Source organism: Fukomys damarensis, unplaced genomic scaffold (genome assembly GCF_012274545.1).
Source record: "Fukomys damarensis isolate Sample0158 unplaced genomic scaffold, DMR_v1.0_HiC HiC_scaffold_35, whole genome shotgun sequence".
In the NCBI taxonomy this organism is placed as follows: Eukaryota; Metazoa; Chordata; class Mammalia; order Rodentia; family Bathyergidae; genus Fukomys; species Fukomys damarensis.
In genome coordinates, this window is record NW_022900947.1 from 55,241,502 (window position 1) to 55,267,555 (window position 26,054).

At 37.3% G+C, this 26,054-nt stretch overlaps 1 protein-coding gene across 1 annotated transcript; it reads left to right on the forward strand.

Moving 5' to 3' along the window:
* Positions 1 to 13,524: 13,524 nt before the first annotated feature.
* Positions 13,525 to 23,956, forward strand: Amtn (amelotin). Its single transcript, XM_010606116.1, has 7 exons — positions 13,525 to 13,578; positions 16,741 to 16,827; positions 17,467 to 17,532; positions 18,458 to 18,544; positions 21,304 to 21,339; positions 22,589 to 22,615; positions 23,648 to 23,956. The coding sequence occupies exons 1-7, from the start codon at positions 13,525 to 13,527 to the stop codon at positions 23,954 to 23,956; spliced, it is 666 nt and encodes a 221-aa protein (XP_010604418.1).
* The last annotated feature ends 2,098 nt before the right edge of the window (positions 23,957 to 26,054 follow it).

Genomic DNA, 26,054 nt, shown 5'->3' on the forward strand with positions numbered 1-26,054 from the left:
AAAAAAACAAAAAAAAAAAAAAAAAAAAAAAAAAAAATAAGGACATTCCATGACAAAGAACAGTTTAAGAAACTTAGACCACCAAACCCAGGACTCCAAACAATATGCACTGATATCCTAGACAAAGACAATAGTAACTAAAATCAAAATCTCTGAAGGAGCAACCTACCAAGCAGGGTGAGCAGTTAATAAAAGAAAAAAATGAAGTAGTCAACAAGAAAAAATAATGTGAGGCCAGTAATAAGTCAATATCTTTCAATAATAATTCTCAACATAAATGACCTTAACTCCCTTACAGACTGGCAGGATAGGTCAAAAACAAAACTGAACTAGAAAAGAACTACTGCCATTACTCTTCAAACTTTTCAATGAAATTGAAAGGGAAGCAATACTTCATTCCTGGAAGCAAGTATCACTTTGATTCCCAAACCAGAGAAAGACACAACTAAAAAAGAGAACTACAAGCCAATCTCCTTAATGAATATAGATGAAAAAAAATCCTTAATAAGATACTAGCAAACAGAATACAGAGGATCATCAAGAAGATCATACATCCTGACCAAGTTGGATTTATTCAAGGGATGCAAGGATGGTTCAACATACATAAGTCAATAAATGTAATACACTACATTAACAGAGTCAAGGAGAAAAACCATATGATCCTCTCGATAGATGCCAAAAAGCATTTGATAAAATTCAACACACATTCATGATTTAAAAAAAAAACCTGCAAAAAATTGAAATACATGGTCTATATCTCAACTTTATAAAGGCTATCTATGAAAACCAACAGCCAACATCATATTAAATGGGCAAAAACTGAAAACCTTCATGTTAAAATCAGGAACAAGAAAAGGATGCCCACTATCACCACTCCTCTTTGATATAGTTCTGGAAACAATAGCCATAGCAATTAGACAAGAGAAAGAAATTAAAGCAACAAAGATAGGAAAGGAAGAAGTTAGACTGTCATTATTTGCTGATTATATGATATTCTACATTGAAGACCCAAAAAACTCCACCAAAAGACTTCTCAACTTAATTGACACTTTTGACAGAATAGCTCGATACAAGGTCAACACCCAAAAATCAATAGCCTTCTTGTACACAAATAACAGACTCACTGAGAGAGAAATTAGGGAAACAATTCCTTTCACAGTACATTCCAACAAAATGAAGTATCTAGGAATCAATCTAACAAAAGAAGCAAAGGACCTCTACACTGAAAACTACAGCACTCTGAAAAAAGAGATCAAAGAGGATATAAGGAAATGGAAAACTGGGTAGGAAGAATCAACATAGTGAAAATGGCCATACTACCAAAACTGCTATACAGATTCAATGCAATGCCAAATGAAATTCCAACACTATATTTCAGAGAACTAGAAAAAAGAATCCAAAAATTCATTTGGAATCATGAGACCTAGAATAATAGCAAAAGCCATCCTAGGCAACATACACATGGCAGTGGGTATAACATTTCCCAATTTGAAACTATACTACAAAGCCATTTTGATAAAAACAGCATGGAGCTGGCAAAGAAACAGACCTGACAATCAGTGGAACAGATTGGAAGACACAAAAACAACTCCAGATGTACTCAGCTACCTCAGCTTTGACAAAGGAGCTGACTGTCCCCACTGTAGGAAGGATGGCCTCTTTAATAAATGGTGTTGAAAAAACTGGATCTCAACCTGCAAAAGATTAACATTAGACCCTTATATGTCACCATGCACTAAATTAAAATCCAAGTGGATTAAAGATCTAAATATAAACACAAAAACACTAAACTTGCTGGAAGATAAGTTAGGCAGAACTCTGAAAGACATTGCCATAGGAAAAGACTTTATGAACAAATCCTCAGTAGCACGGGAACTAGCAGAAAGAATCAACAACTAGGATCTCATCTTATTAAAAAGCTTCTGCACTGCAAAAGAAACCATCAACAGAACTAAGAGACAACCTACAATGTGGGAAAAAATTCTACCAGCTGCTCCTCAGACAAAAGACTATTATCTAGAATATATAAAGAACTCAAAACAATCAGCCCCCCAAATATAAAGACCCAATTCAAAAATGGACATCTGAAATGAACAGACACTTCTCAGACAAAGAAGTAAAGGCAGCAAGTAAATATATGAAAAAATGTTTCACATCACTGGTCATTCGAGAGATGCAAATGAAATTCCACCTCACCTCACAAAGAATAGCTGCTACCAAGAAATCACACAATAATAAATGTTGGCAGGGTTGTGGGAAGAAAGGAACCCTTCTCCATTGTTGGTGGGAGTGCAGACTGGTGCAACCACTGTGGAAATCAAAATGGAGATACCTCAAAGAGCTCGGAGTAGAGGTTCCATTTGACCCAGCCATCCCTCTGCTGGGTATCTTTCCAAAAGAATTAAAAGAATTATATTACAGTGATATACGCGCACTCATGTTTATAGCAACACAGTTTGTAATGGCTAAAACTTGGAAACAACCTATTTGCCCATCAGTTGGAGATTAGATAAAGATGTGGTTTTTCTATAAAATGGAATACCACTCAGCCAGAAAGAATGAGAAATTAGATTCATTCATAGGAAAACAGATACATATTGAGGATATAGTCCTAAGTGAAATAAATAAGTCACACAGGTGTAAATACCTAATAGTTTCTCTGGTGTGAATAAACTGTAATAGTACATAAGATCCTAATGAGATAACTGACATTGTGAAGTGGGAAGAAAAGGGCTAAAGGTGTAGGAAAGGTTTGTTTCTCTGGTGTGAGAAGCTAAAAGGATAAATAAGGACTAAAATGTATAATAGAAATAGGGAAGTAAAAAGAAAATATTCAAATATGAAGGGAAACTAGGGAAGGGGCAGTGAAAAGGAAGGAAAGGAAAAGAAACAAGGAGAATAGAAGAGAAAAGTGAAACAAAGCTTTTGTAAATGAGGAGAAGGGTGAAGGGATGGGAGAGCAATGGGAAAAAAGAAGAATCAAGGTATATCATGTACAGATTCAAATTCCCTACGATGCATGTTATCCTTGTATCTAAAATGTTCCAACAAAATTATATACACACACACACACACACACACACACATATATATGAAAATTTTTGTATAAAAATAATCTCTCCAAACAAATAAGTTTGAAGCATGTTATAGGAGATATATGCATTTGTTGTAGGGCTTCTGGGAGTCCTGACTATACCCAGAAACAGTGTGAATCTCCAAGCAATATAAACAATATAGTTTCTCTCAAACTTACAGGGTTATGTATTTCTTTTTTAGGGAATATCCTGTGCTATGAGTAGCTAGTGGTTGAGAAAGGAATTATAATCAACTCACTGCACCTTCCCAAGTTCTGCACTATGACAGGCATAGAACTTATTCTCTAGTTACATGTAGGTCTGGTTCTATGTGGAGACAGCGAAGCTAGGCTGTTCTTACAGCATTTCAATTTTTAAGGTCAATAGCAATCTACAGTTGAAAGTGTCTAAACAAACCACGAAATCTAAAATATATTTGAGTAACCTATTTTTGTAATTTTTAGTAATTTGCATAGTTCCATCCTAACCAGAAAATAAGTATTGGGATGCTCATAATATAAGCCCCAAACTACTGGGGACCCCTGCAGTTAGGTTCCAGTTTCCTGCCCAATATACTATGCAAGCCTGAGGGGGAAAAAAAAACTCAAAGACAGAAAACAGGGTGCCAGGGCAACCAATGTTGGTGCAACCAAAAAAGATACTGGCCAATCCAAGCCACTGATTTTTATTGGTAATTAATTTGGATAAAGGCAAGCTATGCGCAAAGGCAGGACTACATGACAAGATATGCAGTCCTGCAATTTCTATGGAAATTAATGTAAGCAAGGCTCATGAAGGGCAAGACAAGGCATTCTTGAATTAGAAACAAAATAGACACAATATATGGGTTTCTTTTCTTTTAAATTGAATTTATTGGTACATTCTAGGTAGACAGTACAGTTACATTCATTACTGGGATCTTGTACCTCTACATGCCAGGTCTTGGTTCTCATTTTTTCCCCTTGTCCCAGCCCTCCTTTCACCCCCTCTTCCCCTCCCCACCATCAAACACTTTAATTTCATTTTTACATTTTCGCATTTTTTTCATTTTCCCTTGTTCCCCTTTCCCTATCCTTCTCACTGTCCCTACACCTTTGGTCCTTTTCTTCCTATTTCACATTGCTAATTGTCCATTAGGATCTTGAGTACTATTTTAGTTTTTCACACCAGAGAAACTATTTGGTATTTACACATGTGTGACTTATTTATTTCACTTAGGACTATATCCTCAATATGTATGTATTTTCTTATGAATGAATCTAATTTCTCATTCTTTATGGCTGAGTAGTATTCCATTTTATAGAAAAACCACATCTTCTTTATCCAGTTTCCAACTGATGGGCAGATGGGCTTTTTCCAAGTTTTAGATATTACAAACTGTGCCGCTATAAACATGGGTGCATATATATCACTGTAGTATGATTCTTTTAATTCTTTTGGAAAGATACCCAGCAGAGGGATGGCTGGGTGAAATTTGATTAGAACATTGTCTTTCTAGTAAGGATTTAATTGTGGGAATGGAATTTGGGTGTGAGTTACTCTGACTGCAACACATAGGCTTCAGCTGGACTCGCTTCTACAAACAAGCCCATTCTGGGGTTAACTCTTTACAGCCTGCCTTAGGCATAATCAATATTATGGTCTCCTATACAAAATAAGCCTCAGTTAAGATCATCCGTCAGAGAGATGCATATAGTACCTATGGTGGTAGATTGACTGTTTCAACCTGAGAAATTTGGTTAAGAGAAGCTCAGCAATTCCATGCCTTAGGGTGTTGAAGAGCCTAGGATGTGGAGGACCCACCCTAGGGCTGTTCCTCACCTAGATGGTATAAAGGGGAAATAAGGAAGGATGTATCTGCTTCTGTTCCTTTGGAAGAGCTCCAGTCTTTGCCTTGGACATCATCTCCTGCCTTCTACTCTGCCACAGACTCTTCTGCTTCCAGCCTGGATCCTTTGCCTCCTTTCTGGCATAGACTCTTCAGCCTTTCATTGCAGTCCCATCAGCTTTCTGATACAGACTCAGGGACACTGCAGGGAGCTCCAAACCTTTGACTAAATCCGTTGATCTCCACGGTGCAGACAGAGCTTCTAGACTCTTCCTCGTCCAACTCTGGGGAGTCATTGTAAGCCAATCTTGTAAATTCATATATTTTTATATAACTTGTATTATATCTGTTTCTCTAGTAAATACTGACTGATACAGTACATGTATTGCAACACACAATGGACATATTATATTATGATATTAATATATAATTAAATATAAATATTATTGACTTGAATTCTGAAAATAAATGACAATATAAATTAAATTATAATTGGTATTTGTAAATACTCGGGTGGGAACCTTTGGATAAGAGATAAATGCATACATAAACAGATGAACTCAAGATTTACTGTTGAATGACCAAAGTACAGACAACACATGAATAATGTGCACACTTGAAAATGAACAGATGTGGTTGTGTCTAAAACGAATCTTCATAATTCAACACATCATGTATTATAAAGGCTGTACTTAATTCATTTATGTGAAATAAAGAAATGTTTTCTGAATTTTTGTGCCTGCAAATTTTGTTGCTTTTGTATGGACCATCATTCTTAACTGTCATCATTTTTGTTACCACTCCTGCCTAGTAAGGCAGCAAGTAACACTTGATTTAATGGAAACATTGTAAAGCCCAGCCTGCAAGTGGTCTTTACTTGGGTGAAGAACTCATTGTATAAAACCACTGACGGCTGTGCTGCCAATGCACTATGAGCAGACTACGTGGACAAGAAGTGCTCATTTAAGGACAGCTCTATTGTTGAACATGAGAAAATGGGGCCAATGGTTCTACAGGAAATGGAGTTGCAAGAAATTCAGGCTGAAATTTGAGGTTTGGAGAGTTATTATAACGTTTCAGAAAATGGTATGCTTGTAATTTAATAAATGCAAATTTTTGTACATAAAAAATTACATTCCCTGAAAATTAGCCCTTTTGCATCTTTTGGAGCAAAAATTAATATAAGACCCAGTCTTATTTTTGGGGAAATATGGTTTTGTACCCTATAGAGTTTTCTACTGTACTGCTACAGAACACACGTTCTTTTTAGCAGCACATGGAACTTTCTTCAAAACAGACCACACACTAGTCCATAAAACTTGTTTTGATAAATATTAAAAATCAAAATTATCCCATGTGTATTATCAGATCATAGCACAATGAAACTAGACACCAATAATTTTAAAAATCACAGAAATTTTGCAAGCACATGAACATTAAATAATACAGTCCTGAATACCCAGTGGTACACAGAATAAATCAAGAAAGAAATTGAATAATTATAGAATAAAATTACACTGATAGCACAAGATTCTAGAACCTATGGGATATGATGAAAGCAGCCCTAAGAGTGAAGGTTACTGCTATGAATGACTACATTAGAAAAATAGAGAGGACAAATAAATACCCCAGTGATGCATCACAAAGCCCTGGACAGTCTAAACCTAGTACAAAGAAGTAAATCATAAAGATCAGAGTGAAAAATCATGAAATTGAGATTTTAAAGCATGCAGAATAAGTGAATCAAAGAGCTGGTGGTTCTTTGAAAGAATAAACAGAACAGACAAACACTTTGCCAAGCCTACCAGAAGAAGAAGTGAAGAGACCAATATTATAGAGGATGTAGCTCAATGGTGCCACATTGCCTGGCAAGCACAAGGTCTTGAGTTTGACCCCGGTAGCAAAAAAAAAAAAAAAAAAAAACAATATAAATATACTTAGAAATGAAAAAGGCAAAATCACAATAGACACCACCAAAATGAATGAGACCATCAGTAACTACTAGGAAGAATTGTATTCCAAAAAAGTCAGAAGATTCCTGAAGAAATTAAAAGTAGAAATTCCATTCAAATCTGCTATTCCCCTTCTGGGTATCTTCCTGAAAGAGTGAAACATGTCACGATAACATAGCAAGACGTGCATACCCAGGTTTATAGTAAGCTAAGTCATGGAAGCAGTCAGTATGCCATGCCCATCAACATATGAATGGGTAAAGAACACATGGCATATATACAACAAGGAAGTACCTCTCAGTCATAAAGAAGGGTATATTTGAGTCATTGGTAAAAAAGCAGATCCACCTTGAGACCATAACACCAAGTGAAATACATCATACACAGAAGGTTAAATATTGCATGCTCTCTCTTATATGAGAAACCCAAAGTATAAATGATTTAAAGGGCAAAATAGTAGATTATAGGAAACAGAGAGGTAGGTGTTTTGCAAATGGGAAAGGCTATAGGGATAGGGAGGAGAGGAAGGAGAAGCGAAAAGGGTTAAGATGTGCTATGTATATATACCAGCTCCCCATGAGGAATATATACTGTAAACATGTACAAATAAAAACTTAAAAATTACTTTAAAAGAAAGAAAATAGTAAATATGAACATAGTTTCATCTTACTTAGTAGAATTCAACTTAATTCAATGGCTATTTTTCCAGCATCCACCAAACTACTTAGAAAAGTGGCTCTACTGCAGACTTCCACACATATTCCCTACTTTCTCCTGGGAAGACACAAACTGGCCAAATACTCAAATATTTTTACACATTTAGAAAGGCAAACAAGTATAAATTCAGTTCAATTCATATTTAATGATCTATCATATGCAAGATCCTGTGCTGGGAGCTACAGAGAATATAAAACTTAATTGAGGCACAAAATCTTCCTTGAAATCTGCCATCTTAAAACAATAACAAAAAATAATAACATCCACCAAAGTAGAGTAAAATAAGTAAGTTGTGAATCTTAATGAAGTTTCAGGAAAGGAAGAGAATGACACCAAATTAGGGGAGCAAAGACAGACAACATCAGCAGCCAGAGATGCAGAAGTGGGCTCCAGGCAGAAGAAACACCATCCGTGAACATAGAAAAACAAGATGAAAACATACTGCAGCTCCATTCGGATCTCTCAGGCATCCATTTTCCTGCACCACATTATACGATGACTGTACACTTGCTGTGTTTCCACACTAGGTAAACATGTCTCTACTGTGTTCTTCACTTTTGTGTCACACCACCTAGGATAAAGCCTGGCCCAGTACAACTTAAATTTCTGTTTAATAGCTATCATTGGAATTACAGTGCTGGCTATCATTTCCACTTATTAATTTGCCTTATTTATTCAGTCAAGCTGTCACTGCAATTAATAGCAATCATGAGCTGTGCATCCTTGTGACACGGCGATTGAGTTATCAAGTGCTGAAAGGAGGCAGAGATTTCAGTCCGAGTTTGTCTGACCCTGTCACTGATAAACAGATCCTCTTAAGCCAGGATTTATGAAAAGTGCCTTGGGTTTGGGTAATTTCAGATCTTCTGCCTCTCCTTTCTGGTATAGCAGAAACTAGGGGAAAATACATTCCTTGACTTAGAAATTCTAGAAAGTTCAGAAATCAAACAAATCACCTGAGAGTTGCACCAATATTCTTTTTCTTATTGTGGCATTTTCATACATGTATATAAAATATTTTAATCATATTATTTCCTCCATTATCCTCCCTTGCCCACTCCCCCTCCTCTCCAACTCCCTCCTAGACCAGACTTTTTTAACCTTTCACAGTTGTGCTCTCAGGAGACCCCAGAGACCTCTAGGTCTGCGGTTGCCTGACACATTGTTTCCATACACTTAAGGGCACTTTTCTAAGGATATGATGTATGTATACCTTGAATCAGGTTTCAAAAGTGTCCATAATCCAAAGAAATCTAAAATTAAAGCCTGCAAGAAGGATTTAAAAAAACGTCTAGACCCTTGTGTTTCAATAAATACTTCAATGAATACTCATATGCTAGGTCATTTCAGAAAAATTATCTTAGTGTTTTTGCTGATGCATCCATTTTTAAATGATTTAGGATTTCTCCCTTAATAGTATATAGTTCTTAACACCCAACACCATAATTACATTGCTGTAAGTTACCTGCTTTCAGGCTCAAATTTTCTTGTCGAAGAAATCACGCAGCCTGCTTAATGTGGCTGGTTTACTTTGGTCTAATCCCACTGACTCCTCAGTTTCCTGGCTGGGCCTGTCCTGTTGCAGTTTGGGGTTGGCAGTGTGCCTGCAGTGGACAACACAATCTCCCGGAGCTCCCTGAATCACCTCCTGCCAGACAGTGGCAAACAATGATTCACTTTGAATGAGTGCATCACTGAAACCACACTCTACACCGGCAACAAGTCTCCTCACCCAAACCCAGAAACAAAAGTGGCAAAACATTCAGTTCTGCCTCTACGAAAAGAAAAATCTGAAGACTCTCACCCTCAACATTCATGTAAAATAAAACCCAGGGGAAGTAGAATCCCAAGGGCCTGTGCTCTCTTTCGTACAATAAGGCTACTTGAATATTTAATGTTCCCCCGCCAAATGTAAGCACTAAGAGGACCATGACTTTTATTGCCAGGGACTAAAACTATACTGTTGAAGCTAGAGTGAATGTTAAATGATAACCTGGAAAATGAATTGAATAAATTTGTTAAAAGAATAAACTTGCCTATGAAAGTTCACTTGGTTACCAGGCATTCAATTCCATACACCGGCTGCTCCCCAAATAGCCCATGAGATAATAAAAGGCTTTATTCAAATCTAGTGCCAGAAAGATGGAGTGGCTTAGACCGCATCAGGCCACACTGTCTCACTGTGACCAGGTGTGCTGAGCCCTTCAGAGTGAAGGATCAGAGGGAGGAAACAGAGAGGCAACATATAACTCCACACTGTATCTTCCCCATCCTCCCTTCCCCATGGAAAGGGGAGATCTGCATATTCTGTCCCTTCCTCTGGCCTCAGGAGGAAGGAGGGTGGCAGTTTCTGCCCTTGCCATGAGAAGTTTGGAGAACCATGTAAGCAATCTGAACTCAGAGTTATGTTTCCTCCTACTGGTTGTAAGAATGTAAATAAATTTGCTTTCCTTCCACATTCTTTACTCCTAATAACCTTTACCCTGTTATTCCCTGATCTTCAGTCATGTTTACGCTCCAAACCCATGCAGAGCCACATCTCCTCTTTGAAGTACTCGCTCAACTCAGTTTGATCTACACCCAATAACATATATCCTTACAATTCTGCATCAACTTGCAGTGATCATCTTGTGCTTTTGTAATATTATAAACTTAGAAGATGCTAAAGAAATGTAAAACAAGGCCTCAAGAACTCTCCATCTAGTTACTACATTCTAGCACAACAGAGACTGCCAGAAAATAATGGAGACAAGGGAAAGGATTTAGCTCAGTAGTTCTGGTCACCTGCCTCGCAAGCACAAGGTCCCGAGTTCAATCCCTGGTACCAAAAAGAAAAAAAAAAAGCAGAAGAAAATAATGAATGGAGACACATAGAATAATAGCTGATGATGCAAAGGGCACATGTAGTTAAATCAGACTCCCCCAACCTTCTCTCACACTGCTCCTCCCCTCCCATCTTGCTCCAGTGTTAAGGGACCACAGCACTGCTGTGCAGGCCTGCAGTCTCCTGACTGCCTAAGGGCATTCTTCCTAGTCTTCAAAACCCATGGGGTGTTCTCTGTTGAACCTTTTCTGACCTCCTGCCTCCAGCCAAGTTAACCATGTGCATAGTGTTCCTGTTACACCCACCACACATGCTGCCACTCTGAGCCTCTGTGTTTCCCTCCAAACAATATCCTTATGCCTAGCATAGCTTCTGACAGTAACCAAAGTCAAAAGTGTAAATGAATTGAATCATTGGAGAAAAGCTTTGTTTCCCTATCTCAGTCCATTTTCCATTAAGTCACCTGTACTGTACAGTCGAAGAAGAAAAAAAGGAAAGAAGGCCAAATCTCAGATGGTCTTCCATGCCAAATGCAGATATTCTTTGTTTAACAACTTTTGGATTTATGAATTTTGACTCATCTTTTTTTGTACAGCTTTACATCTTGTTTATAGAGCCCCATGTCTTTTTCATATAGTACACGTTGCTTATACTGTGATTTTCTCTGATAGTACTATATAGTATGGTACTGTAAATTTCTATTCTGTTATACATTAAAACACTGCGTGTAAGAGTTATGCAAATAAAAGCAGTCATCAAGCTGGAGTTTCCTTTGAGCATGTCTTTGTACATACAACTCCTCATTAAGCAGCCAATTTATTTAGATGTAGTCGCAAGAATGGAACTCAGTCATTAAACAAAGAATGTCTTAGAAGCCTGACCCAAATTCATCATTCATTTGATTTCAGAAATTATTGAAGGGACCCCACCTGCCTCTGCAGAGGCCTGGGCCCTAGAACTTAGAGATTGCACTCTGCTGTTCTTTTTCAGAAAGAAACTGCACTGGATCCCTTGTCTTTACCTTAGGTTCCATTTTCATTTGCATCTCTCAGATGACCAGTGATGTTGAACATTTTTTCTAATGTTCATTTGCTGTCTCTACTTCTTTGAGAAATGTCTCTTCACACTCCAGAGAGAATGGCTGCTATCAAGAAATCAACCAATAACAAATGTTGGAGTGGTTATGGGGAAAAAGGAACCCTTCTCCACTGTTGGTGGAAGTATAGACTGGTGCAACCACTGTGGAAATCAGTGTGGACATACCTCAAAATATTAGGATTAGAGATTCCATTTAACCCAACTATTCCCCTTCTTGGTATCTTCCCAAAAGAATTAAAAGAATCATACCACAGTGATATATGCTCACCCATGTTTATAGAGGCACAGTTTGTAATAACTAAAACTTGGGAACAGCCCAAATGCCCATCAACTGGATAAAGAAGATATGAGTTCTTATAAAATGGAATACTACTTAGCCATAAAGAATGAGAAAGTACAGACATTTATACCTAAATGGATGCACATTTAGGTGACACTCTTAAGTGAAATCAATAGACACACGTGTAAATACCAAATAGTTTCTCTGGTATGAGAAACTAAAAGTGAGAACCAAAATGTATAATAGATAGTACAAAACAGGAAGAAAAGGCCCAAAGGGAAAAGGGAAGGAGAAAGGGGGAGGATAGGGGAAAGGAAAGAAGGTAAAGAAAAAATATGAGATAAGAAAAAAATGGAAACAAATTTTTGTAAATAGGGAGGGGTGGAGGAGTTGAAGGGAGGGCAGGGAGAATGGGAAAAAAAATAAGAACCAACATATATCATGTAAAGGTACAAATTCTTAATGATGAATGTCACCATACTGTATACCTAAAATGTATCAGTAAGCCTAATGAATTTAAAAAAAAGAAAAAGAACTGTAGGCCAGGTGTTATGGTGCATTCCCACACTTGAGTGGGAGGATGTCCAGCAATTCAGAGCTAGTCTCTGTCTCAAAAATACCAAAAAGAAATAAAAAACAATTCAAATTTCTGAAAGGCAATTTAGCCATACTTACTGAAATATAAAATGCAGATATCCTTTAAAATATTATTTCCATGAGTACTACCTACAAATATTCTCACATGTGTAAATAAAAGTTTTATGAGGATGTTCATTGTAACACTTTTGTCATTACAAAATAAAATGGAATTAGACTTACTGTTTATCAAAAGAAAAAGGTGATGTAATATAATGTAACCACTAAATAAATGAAAGTAATCCATGTGTACTGGTTTATAAAGTTGTTCATTATCTAAGTACTCCAGATAAGTTACAGAGCAATGTACATAATAAACTTCACTTTTTAAGAATATAGAGTTCCATATATATTGGTATTTGATTTATGTCCTCATTCTTACATGATAAAACAAGCAACTTTGGAAATAGTTCAGGAAAGAGATGAAAGTGAAGATAGATTTTAATTTTTTAATGGTTGCACTTTTTTAATTACATAAGGCATGTCTTCCTAAAATACCTTCTAGTCAAATGTTAGACACTGAGTAACATAATGTCTGTGGCTAATAACCCAACTAATGAAGTGTTGGGAAATGAAAGAAACCAAATGATTTCACACACAACTAAAACCTGATTGGTTCTCAAGTTTCCAATATTCTGGAGCTGAGTTTAAATTCTGTCTAGAAATTCAAATCATCAAAGGATAAAATATTTTACCAGAGTAAACTGGAGAAGTCACTTGGATTTTGAATATCATTTCATCTGTACACTTTGCCTGGTGAATACAAGGTAACTCTAATTGACCATGTTTTAGTAGAATGTTTATCTTTGTAAAGTATCATGTGTCTCAAAAGGGCAAAAATGGTGTGAAAATATTTCAATATTTTGTAGTCAGACTAGGTGGAGGTTAAGGAGATGACACTGAAAGTTTATTAGGAGTAGAGGCAGTATTTATCAAATGAAAATCAGAACATATGAACAAGTATTTCTTAGTTTATGCAAATGAATGTATTGAATTTCTAAAGATATGAAAATGAACCCATTTGCAAATGTAGAGACTTCAGCAGCTTAGCAATTATTTTCAGCAGATCTAAAGTTGAGGACCCTGCTTTGTTCTTATAGGTAGCAATCTGAAACATGAAGACTTTGATTCTGCTGTTCTGTCTTCTCGGATCGACTCGTTCATTACCAGTAAGTGCAGTCTATTTGCCTTCTGTGCCAGCCATACAGCATCTCTAGCCATGGCCTCTCTTTCCCTGTAGCCATCAGAATGGATTTAATTTATGATGCATTTTTTTTTAGTTTCCTGTTTTTATTTTCCAAGGCAAAGGATGATACACTAATAAGGTGTTGATGTATATTTTAATATTTCTCATTTTAAAATACATTCACACAGTTATAGAAGAATTTCAGTTATTTTGGCAAAACAATGGGTTAGAAATGAGGGAAAAAGGAATGCCTCAGGCTATATCTACTTAAAATGGATACTTATTTGGGCCAGGGGTTTAGTTCAGTGGTTCTGCCATATACCTCATAAGCCCAAGGTCCCAAGTTTGATTCCCAGTACCAAAAAAAAAAATGGATATTTACTTGATTTTCCAAAAAAATTTTTTCTTGGCAACTAATTTTCTATTCATGACTGAAGAAGTAAACTAAATTTTCTGATTTCTCTAACTGAGTAATTATATGAGTTGTAGATTATATAAATTCTAAAAGGTCTATCAAACTGTGTGATACCAAAATCATATTATAAAATTACCAGTATTTTTTTACTCAGGACATTTCTTCACCAAACATGTTCATATGTAAAAGGTTCTGAAAGAAAAGAGGATCAGTGTTTCATACTTACTCCAGATAGCCACTTTATAAGCATACACATGGCTGGTTTGGATCTCGAAATGGACTTCTCTTTGTTCAAGATGTCTCAGTACAGACACTAAGAAAAAATGTATTTGCTGTTAAAAGAGGAAGCCATTCTTAGTTAAGCCTGAAGCTCACTTGACACTTCTATACTCATCCATATAATCAACCAATACTGATTGAAACCTCTCAGTATGTCAGACACTGCACTATTTCCTGAAAACACAACAGTGGGATAGGGGCTGATCCCCCATGGTGTTCACAAGACCTATGTATATGAATCAAATAATTGTGGTTAAAAAAAAAAGAAACATTAATTATAAATAGCTGTGATTAGCGCTGTGAAGGAAATGAACAGGGTAAGCTTAAGAGAGAACGGAACAAATCAGGAGTAACCAACCTCCCTCTTACTTCACTCCATGTCCATGCCCATTTCCTCCAGAAAGAAGGGCTCTGTGCAAATTTAATCTGAAACAAGGTAAAGTAGAAAGTTAACTTTTTGTAAAACAAATAGATATTTCACTTCACTGAATAACTTTACCAAAAGGTTCTTCAAAATAAAGTACAGTATATTTCAATATACAGTATATTTCATGCCATACAATGCATGAAAACTCAAGATAAATAAAACTTTGCAGAAGCACAGCCAAGGGGGCTGGGGAGCAGAGTGCAGACCTGTACAGCTGCCAAAGGAGCAGCAGATGAACAGGACAGATGTCAGGGACACGGAAATGGCAATGAATGTCTCCTAGGTGCAGGAGCAGTGTTTACCAAGTGAAAATCAGGACACACGAACAAGGTACTTCTTATTTTATGCAAATGAATGTGTGGAATGATAAAGACATGAAAGTGAATCCATTTGCAAATTAGAGACTGACAACAGCCCAGTAATTATTTTCAGTGGATCTAGAGCTGTGATCTAGACAGGTGCCCGATGGCAAATACTGAATAGAAAGAAAGGAAGTCAGATGAATCAAAGTCACAGAAGTAGGTGGCCTGAAAGAAACCAACATTCTTTCAACAAATATTTGAGTGCAGACAGATTTAGCTGCTTGGGTTATATCACTGAATAAAACACAGCATTTCTAGCCTGTGACATTTATATTTTAGCAAGGAAACAAGTGATAGCTGATAAACATCCTGAATCGGGAGATTACATGCGTGTTGGAGGTGGTGAGCATTAAGGAAAAGAGCAGGCAAAGCAGAGTTAGAGGGAGCAGGCCTAGGGCTCACGTCAGGGAGGGAAGCGTGGTCAAGGTGGTTCACAATAAGAAAGTGAATTCGAGTGTGAATTCAACTGAGGCAAGTGCAGCAGTAAAGCAGCATCTGGCGAAAGAGCCTTCCAGTCAGAGAAAACAGGTGCAGATGAGATGCTGAGGCAGGAATGGGCTGTACCAACCCCAGAAAGAGCACAGATCCTGCTGGCCTGAGCAGAGTGACAAGAGGAGACAAGGTAGGAAAAGGTCAGAGGGTTACTGAGGCCCCAGAGCATGAGGCTTTATAGACTTTGAGGAGTGTCTGCCTTTTACTCTGAGTGAAACTGGCAGTCATTCCACGCAAAGAGCAGAGGCAGTGACAGGATTACTGCTTTCAAAGGTTCACTCTGGCTACTGTGTTAACAAGATTTTAGGGATTAAAAAACAAACTCATCTGAAGAATGTATCCTTTCTCAGTCTCAATGCTGAAAGGAACCTCCAGGGACTGGTAATGCCAACCACTCTTTTTACAGCTAAGGGTGATAGTCCAAAGGGGAACCAAGAGTTGACTGCTCTGGAGCTGGTGCATGTGGAAGTCCACCCTCCCTTCCACAGTACACACCTAGGAGCAAAGGCTGGCTACAGTCAGCCAGAAGGGAAGGATTCGTTTTTCAGGACTAAGCAGGGCATTCCAGGGATTCTGGAACAGGCTCTACCACTCACATCACCTTACATAGGTGAGTTGGCTTCTCTTAGCTATAAAACAAAGCCACACAACTACACCACAGAAGTAGCAAGGACATTTTCATCCTTACTAGTCAGTGATTCCTCATACATTGGAAAATACCCTGGCCATGAAAAAGACTGAACTTTCATTACAGGATCAACATAGCAGGCACAAGGCAAAAGTGGGAAACTAATGAAAGTATAGTAGTATTTATGGCAGTTCAACTCAAGCTTTAGGATGCAAATATGCACAGAACTAAGATGCTAAGCATATATTTTATGTCTGGACAAAGAAGAAAAGCAGTTACAGAAAAGAAATAGAAGCCAAGGAAAGCCACTGAAAAACCCACCCCCCACTCCTTTCAGTGTTTGCCAATATACAGATCCATCTCCTGCCATGCATAAAATGTTCCAAGAAGTAAAACTGTTCCCCCATCCCCCTCCCAAAAAAAGGAGTAAAACTGTTCAAAATATATAGGGCTTAAAGATAGGCATTTTTGTAACAGAATGACCTGTTACCTTCTGGATGTAAGAACTGCATTCCTACCTTCTCAAATATTCGTGTTCACAGAAGCAGCTTAATTCTGCTTTGGAAGCCTCTCCAACAAAACCGGCTCCAGATCAGGTGACTACAGTAACCCAGCAGCAGCCTAGTCAGGTAAGTGTGTCTTACAAGAGAAAGATCTACAAGGGAAATGTGCTAAGACTTGTAGGTTTAACATCAAGATTTACACAGTGTGTCACATGTGTTGCCAAGCTGATATGTTCCTGCAGAATCTGTTTCTTCAAAGTATATTGAAATACTTTTGAAAACTGTGTTTCCTCTTGACAGCTATACTCCCTGCCCCTTCAACTTCCTATGTTGTAAAGGACTCTGCTACACCTACATCTAGACTTTGTGAAATAATGCAAATAATGCTAGAATCCAAAATTGTCTCTTTACTCAGTGGATATTGTAGAACAGTCAAGTGGGAAGCTAGTCTCCTTCCTTAAGGAGCCAGCAGATCAAACGATTTCAAGACCCTTCTTAAGAAATACAAACCGAAGCGAATATTGATGATAAAATAAGAAATAAGAGCAAGACAGCTAGCAACATAAACTTGACACATTGTTAAAGCGCTGTCCAGAACCACTGAAGGGGATGGCACGGCCTAGGAGGACCATGCAAGGCTACAATTTACCTGGGGGTAAATTCACCTTAGACAGGAGCACAGATGCCCTGAGCATAGCTACCTACTGACAGAGTGTCAGAAACAGACAATCTCTTATCTAACACATCAATTTCAACTCCCCACAGGTCTTCCCTTCCTTAAGTCTAATACCATTAACACAGCTGCTCACACTGGGGTCAGATCTGCAACTGGTAAGTACTCTTTAGAGTAATGTGGCATTCATTTTTTATAATATCCAGTGTTAAATCCGGTGCTTAGTGTTGAGTATGGAGGAGAGGTAGGAATGTGGGGAATGGTTATCCACCAGTGTGACACACACACACATATTCACTGTAGATAAGTGGAAAGAGAGAACAAGAGAAAAGTCAGAGAGAGTTGGGTTCTACTCGGTACATCCTGAAAAAAAATTTTCTTAATAAGAACAGCTCTTATAAAGGAATTGGTCTAATTCTCAAGTTCCTCTCACCTCTTCTCCAAGACCCTCTCCCCATTCCTCCACCATACCTTACTCGGTGCCCATTATAACATCCCCAAGGACACCCACATAACCATACTCACACCGGTAATAAGAGCACACTGAAAAGAGCAGAAAGACCTTCAGTCTTCCCACAGAGTATCTTTTAAATTTAATCGGTTTGGGGTAGAAAAACAACTCTCTTTCCTAATTAAAATGGACTTTTTCCAGTGTTCATATTCAAGTATAGTATTAATTCGTGGTCTAACTAGAAAATTTATTCTCCACCTCCTAATTTTCATGGAATGTCTTTGAAGGAATTTATTTCTCCAGAGGTAAAAAAGGGTAAAGCCCAAGAAACTTTGCTGTTATAGCCATAAAGGGAAAGCAAGGAAATATCACCTAAATAATTCTCCACGAGAGTGAGTTAAATGCCAGTGAAAATGTAATATGGGGAAAGTTAGTGATGGACTTTGTCTTTGTACTAGCACAGTAAACAAGTCTAAATTTTACCTGTGTCTAATTATGCACCTAGTAAAATAGTATATATTTATATAACAAATCCTTCCTCTAAATGTATTTTTACCTTTGGCAAGTATACTTTAGTTTCCCAATGTTCACACTAAAGAAACACAATGAAGATCTCTCTCATTGCCCCACAGCTTACTCCTGCCCCAGGGGCGGCCCCTGGTGCCCAGAAACTGCCGCTAACCCTGGGGGCACTGAATGGACAAAATCAGCTGCAACAAGTAAGTACCATGACTGAGGGAAGTGGCTCTAGGATAGATGTGCATAGGTTTGAGAGAATTTTTTTTAAGCACATTGAAAATTATTCCTGGGTCATGTGAAGATGTATGTTCCATAAAAGAGAACAGTATTTGGCGGTTTGGTTCTCACTAAAGCCATACCCAGAACTCTGAGTATGCTGCACTGTGACTATTCCAGAGTACATTTATAATAGTAAGATGGAGAACCACAGAGAGAGGGAAGATTGGAAAGGGGAGAGAGTAAGAAGAGAACCTGAGAGGAAGTGACATTGTTCTCTGCTGAAGACATTCTGGGTCACCAAGGTCATCCCAAAGAAAATTAAGAGATGGGTACAGGTTATCTTCAGCAAGTCTAACCTTCCTCTTGTTTGTGCTCTTTGCTCACGACCCCTCACAAATCCCCTAGGGACTCTCAGTCACTATGTCCTCACTGCCCACCACTGCTTGCTTTCAGGAAAAGTCTTAGAAAATACTTTCACACTAAGACAAAAATGACACAGTTAAGATTTCATCATTCCTTGGAAGTGCATGCATTTTAACCTTGGACAAGTCCAAATCCTTAGCTTCTGGAATCTTCTCTAAAAAATTTAAAAAGCTTTGGAGAAAATATGCTTATCCCGTAATGGTTAGATTAAATTATTTTTGGATAATTTATTCTCTCCAACATGTCAAGCCCATTATCTCCACACAGTTATTTAATGTTTTGTAGGATTATTTATTGCTTATTCTGTTATTATATTAATTAGAAAGAATTTTTAAAATACATATAAGCAAAGACAAATAATAAGATTCACCAGAAACAAACTCTATTAACATTCTGGGATGTGTCCTTCAGTCCTTTTTTAATGTATATAGTACATTTTCAAAACAAATTATGTTCTTGCTATACTGATGTCTTTGCAATCTGATTTTTTCCACTAAATACATTTTGAATAGTTTTCATGTCTTAAAATATTCCTTTACAGCATCGGTCTAGTGTATTCTTAGGATGCGACTGTACACTAAATTCTTTTCTGTGAAAGTGTGGAGATTTCTTTTCCCAAACACTCTGCTTCTATGAACAATGCCACAGCAAACACCCTTATTACTAATTCTCTGACCACTTTGATGAGTATCTCCCTTGGGCCAATTCTTAGTGTCTGAAATGAAAGACACACAAAATACCTTACAATGTAAGTCTTAGTCATAAAACCTACCCTTGAAAAAGGTTTGAAAAATGCAAATAAAGTAAAAGTCTCCTCAACACATGCTCCTGGTGTGATCCACACTCTGACTGCCCAGCTTCAGTCTCAACTGTTGCCCTGCTCTAAACTTAAAGACAGACTTAGTACAAGTTCATGTCCCTAACAAGTACTTGTTCCCTGGAGTCAAAGGCATGAGAGGTCTTTGTAGAAGTTACAGAAGTTCCGGTATAGTGGGTTTAACGATGCATGCTTCCAATGTGCAAGAATGTAAGTCAACCCCCAGCATCAGTGGAGATTCTCTGCTGTCACTGGACTGTGCCCCCACTAAGGACAACCACGTCCAATCTTCTGTGCAGCACCAGTCTCTGCACTCCCATTTCTCCCTATAAAGAGAGGCTAACTTCCTCTGCCACAAATCTAGGTACCCCTTGGCAGCTCCCAATTATCAAAGGAGTGGTTTGGAGTAGACTCTAGATCCATAAAACTCCCAGCCAAATCTCAGCTCTTCGTTTAGCTCTGGAGTAGTAGAGAGTTCCAGAGCATTCCAACACCTCACCCAAATCTTTTCCAGCTACAAATTCCTAACATTTAATTACCAGTGACTGCTGAATTATTGCTCAGCTAATTCTAAGTGCTCTGTCAATGCTGGGGTTACTGAGCAGTACATCTTGTGAGTTCCTACCATGCTCTATTTTAACAACAAAACACTCAGGCAACTATTATGAGAATAATAGTTCTATTATAATATTATAATAGAACTATTATGAGAATAACCTCTGTGTTTTAAAATACCAATTATATGTTTTAATGAATCTTCTGAGACAACATGTAACAGAAATCTATGCATTTTATCATCAGCTTCTTGAAATGATTTTCAATATGAAATCTGTTAGACACTCAAATTACTTCTTGTTTATCTGTGTTAGTCAGCTTTCCATTACTACAACAAATACTTAGGGTTACCGACTTAATGAAAGAAAAGGCTGATTTAAGACAATGGTAATAGAGTTTCAGTACATACTTGGTTGTCCCTGCTACATCTGGACCTGTGGTAAAGCAGCTTGTCATGGCAGGAAGCACATGGCAGTACAAAAAGCAGCTAACCTCATGGCCAGGATGCAAAAGAGGGGAAAAGTAGGGATGAGAATCCCAGTGCTCCCTTCCAGGACAAATCCCCTAGTGACTGGGAGACCTCGCAAATGAACCCATCTCTTAAGATTGATCATCTTCCAAAGAGTGCCACAAGCTGAGTACCCAGCCTGATCACATGGAGCTTTGGAGGACACAAACCCTCATAGCAGTATCTACTGTGCTAACTTCTACCTCGAATGTGCTGGCGTGGACAGGGTCTTAAATATCTCCCTGACTAATCTTACAAATGGGGTGAGTCCTATCCAGTTCTATAAATGAGTCCGTATCAATGATTATATATGATACATTAGTAACAAATATTAGTTAAGCAAATATATCTTTTTAAGAAAATCCTCAATATTTATACTATCTCACAGAATTTATCTTTTAATATATTTTTAGTGAATTTTTCTCTTTTATGTTTAGGTGTTACCAATTTTTGTAACACAAGTTGGAGCCCAGGTGAGATTTTTTTAATGATTTTTACCTTAAATCACTTTGATGTAGAATATTTAATCTTGTTCCAATTTGCCAATTAGTCACCAAGTTTTCAATTTACTTGGCATTGTATGGCTGTTCATAATAACAGGAGTTAATACTAATTGGCACTTACCATGTGCCAAGCACTGTTGTAGTATTTCACATGTATTATTTTATGTAATATTGAAAACAATGTCTTGAAGACATGATTTTATGTCCCATTTGAAAATAAGTAAGTAGAAATACAGGTACTCAGTGAGAGTTGCACCTTTAGTAAATGGAGCACCAAAAGAAGCAACCAGTCAGTCCCCCCGACCAAATTGTTAAAAGAAACTAATACATGGAATTCATCTTATGAGTCATAATTTGAGGGATTATATTTTACTCTCAAATTTATTTTTACCTGTATGTATTTTCCAAAAAGATTGACCATGTTCTCTCCTGTCTTCTTATTTACTTTTGTGACAGTAATTCCTGATAGCACTGATAAAATTACCAAGGGTCAAGATTAATATTAGCATAGGTGACAACTTTACTTCTAAAAACAGACACCAATATAAAGTTTCTAACAACTCTTAATTCCACATCTTGGACCATGTCCCAAGAAAATATGACATAGAGCAAAGGTTTATGTTCAACATCATCATCTAAGCAATATTTTGGTGAAGAAAAATGTTGAGCATAACTCAATTTTAGGACTGGGAGAAAATGGTTAGGTAAACTGTGCAAAATAAGAGTAAACACTGGGGCCATTCAAAATTGTATTTATTAAAATTTGTAAATAATACAATTAAGTGACTGCTATAGATTTTTTTAAAGGTAAGACATAAAACTGTATAATGATATAATTTCTATTATGTAAAGAAGAAATATATGGAAAAAAACAGTACATCAAACTGAATGGTGAAATTATGCCACCCTCTCTCCCTCTCTCTCTCCATTTTCCAAGTACCCCTCACTATGCATTTATCACTTAAAATAGAAAAATACATAACTGTTTAAATGAAAGTGACCTCACATTATTCAAATTATACATATTGACATTCCTGTATTATAAGCTACCATTGGTTTTCTAATAAAGATCACAAGACAGTTTAACATATTATTGACATTTTTTAAATGTTTCTTTATAATACTTTATTTTAAGTTTTTAAGTTATGTCTTACAATGTATATTGCCTTCAATATATTTAAATTTGCCTAATACCTTGTGTTTATAATTTTGCTTTTAGGCTACTATGCTAAGCTCTGAGGAACTGGTAACAATTTTAATCACTATCATATTAACTTCTTTTCACTTCTATACAATGTCTTCTGTCTTTACATAGTCTCCTTTGACCAGAAACCAACTCATAACTTGCAGTCTGTTTAGTCTTAGTTTTTTTTTTTTTACTGATGTCTGTCACTCACTTTTATTTCAAGACTGTGGGTATCATCCTCAGTTTGTAAAATTCTGATTTTCTACCATCTGACCTAATTCTAGTTCTGGTTTTATAAATATACTTCTGGTTTCTCTTAAAACTCAGATAAACTTCATTCTTGGCCCACTAACTCAGAATGACTTTGAGAAGTAGTTTGAAATGCAAAGTTATGGGCCTGACCTAGACCTGACCAATCAGAATCCCTTCAACAATGGAGAACCCTAAAGTTCATTCAGTTGTTTCAAAAACCACACAGAGTGGCTGAATTGATGACAGAAATATTTCTGCATGAATATTCCAAGGTCTTGAAAAATACAAAGGGCTGGGGGTTCGCTTGGTGATACCGCACTTACATGGCATGTGCAAGGACCTAGATTCTTTCCCTTGCCCCCCAAAAAATTTTAAAGATTTGAGCAGTGAAGGTCATGGCTAGTTAATCTACTTGAACTAATTTCTCATTAATATTTAATCTCCTAACTTGCTTAATACTTGTTTAAATCTTTTATGAAGAAAAGGAAGGTTATGGTATAGATGAATAGCAGAGAGATAGCCCATCACTGTCATATGGATCTTCTGCCTTAGTAATCCTCCAGGTATACAAGCTACCTTTTCCCATGGCTGGCTTAATTCTGGCCTTCCCTTTCTGAGGAAAGGAGCCAGCAGAGTGCCAGTGATGAAAACAGCATCCACGTGGCTCTAGCCCAGAGGCATCTCCTCTAAGGAAGATAGGATCTTCGTGTGTTCTCTGACTCCACCCTCTTCAGCTTGCTGTTTCTACCCCAGCTTTCTGCCCTCCAACGATGAAAGGTCCATTAAATGGACTTCAAATGTGTTCCTTCTGACTTTATCTTGTTTCTTTCTCTCATCTAGCCATTGGGCTCCCAGTTTTTCACAGGCCTCCTCTTGCATACTCTGTTTCCGGGAGGCATCCTGCCCACCAGTCAGGTAGGGGCTAATCCAGATGCCCAGGATGGAGCCCTTCCAGTGGGACAAGCAGGAGCAAATGCTAACATCCAGGCCACCCCAGAGGGCCACCTCTCAACTCCTGGTGTCACCGATGATGACTTTGAAGCAACCACTCCTGCAGGCATCCAAAGGGCCACACACACTACCAAGGGGATCACCACAGGGTCACCAAATGGTGAGTTTTCCCCAGCTTGGAAAGTGGCTCTCCCCTGAAAGAATGCAGAATGAGAGAAAATAGCTCTTTGTCTTGCTTTGACAACTGCAGATCTTAATTAACCAAGGAGCCCTCTTTACTCACTCATGGTTGACTTAAGCAAGTTGAAAGAGAGTTTTTACCAGGCCACCAACCCTATGGTAGTAAACCTGAAAGAAAATATGTAACTACTTTCATACATATGTGCTTTCCATCTCAGCTCAGAGCTGGAAATATTTGGAAGCAGACTGTGCACCTCTCCTTCCTGTCTTCCCCCCATACACACATACATACAAACACACAGGCCTATGGCAAACGCCAGGAACAGATCCATACTAAGATCAATTCTTCCTGATCTTTTCTTCAACCCATTAGAGTGAGCCTCCAAACTTCCTAACATAGTACTGCAAGCAGCCACTGATAGGCTGGAGTTCACATAACAGATGAACCCATCATGAGACTTTAGAAGTGTTACAAAACTAAGATTTTCTAGTCCAACTAGCAAATATGCTTGTTTAACATGTGGGGATACCTAGAAACAAATATCCTTAGGTTAAAAAAATAATAATGACTAAATATCACAATGCCTAATTTTGGAAAAGAAAGTTGTTATTGTGTGGAATATTTAAACTCAAAATGCTTTTAACTACATTTAAGAGGTATTTTGTTTTCTTCCAGGAATTCACTAAGCTGTATCAAACTTTTTCAACTAAACCGCCTCAAATTTGGTGATACATGTGAATCTCTTTCATTAATTATATTATGGAATAGCTTGAGACTCACTGGAGGGTCTTCGAAGAAATTCTTAGCTTACCTGAAACCTCTCTTTGAAATTTCAGAAAATATGTTAAATGTAGAGAATATTAATTTCTGAAAAAAATAGTTAAATGGGTAAATTTGTCTTTGAAATATACCATTTCAGAATTGGAAGATTCATATATTAAAATATATTTTGAAATTTGACTCTTTTCTTCTCTGGGATGGAAGCAAGCCAGATGTCTTCAAAAACTCATGACCTTCAGACACCTATATGACACTCTAGCTCTAAAACATCTGTATAATATTGTAGGTCTAAGACTTCCTCTGGAAATAGAGAGCACATTGGTCAAAAGGGAGAAAGGATCCTCAGCAATGTGAGGACAAATTCTGATCTCCTCCCACTGCCTCAGCACCCACTCTCCCCAAAGAGAAACAAATTTTCAATCATTTACAACACAGAGGAAATAAGTAATTTAAAATAGCCTGTCTTCAGCTTGCTTCACAGTCAAAGCTATTATGTCATTTATTGTTTAATTTTTAAATAGCTTTTTATTAATTTTATTGGCACACTTCTGATGTACATAATAATCAATTTAATCATAGAGAATTGGTACCTGTACATAATACATCTTGGTTCTTCTTTCCCTAACCCTCTCCCTCCTTTCAACCCTTCTTCCTTCTCATTTACAAAAGTTTTGTTTTCATGTTTTTCCTCATATTCTCTTTTTCCTTTTCCTTTCCTTCCCTTCCCTTTTCCCCCTCCCTTGCTTCTATATTTAACTTTGGTATATCTGAGTGGGAATTGGCACTGATGAAAGTAATTACTAAAACAGACAAATGTGATACTACTTTTGCTCCGTCTGACTAAAAAGTAGGATTTAATCTGACTTAAATGTATGACCTAGACCACTGCAGTTATCCAGACTGGAGGGGAAAACGGAGTGCTAGTGTTACAAATTACAGCCTATCCCAAAAAGGAAATAATGGATATGGTTAATAACATCTCTTACTGTATGTATTTGGTCCCCATTAGTATAGAACAAATGTAAATTTGCACCTATGTTCTCCATAACAAGTTTTTCAGGTGATTAAAGATTTAGTAGTGGTTAAGGATTTGTGTCTCAGATTTGCAGAATCTGAATAATGTATGTATGTATTGAGAAGTTTTTCATTCTGGGTGAGAGTAAATTAGGATTCAATCTTTCAAACATAGTTTGCCATTAATGATAATAATATTAAGTGTCATGAAAAGTCTTCCTACGTAACACTGTATCAAAGAAATCTGAAGCCTTACTTTTCTTATCTGTAATGTGGCAGTAAAAGTCCCTGTCATAGATATCAGACAAGGTCAATATGACA

Coding starts and splice junctions, on each gene's coding strand:
- Amtn (XM_010606116.1), top strand. CDS start 13,525: ATGAAGACTTTGATTCTGCTGTTCTGTCTTCTCGGATCGACTCGTTCA. Junction 13,579..16,740: donor GATCGACTCGTTCATTACCA/GTAAGTGCAGTC, acceptor TCGTGTTCACAG/AAGCAGCTTAATTCTGCTTT. Junction 18,545..21,303: donor GACAAAATCAGCTGCAACAA/GTAAGTACCATG, acceptor TTTTATGTTTAG/GTGTTACCAATTTTTGTAAC.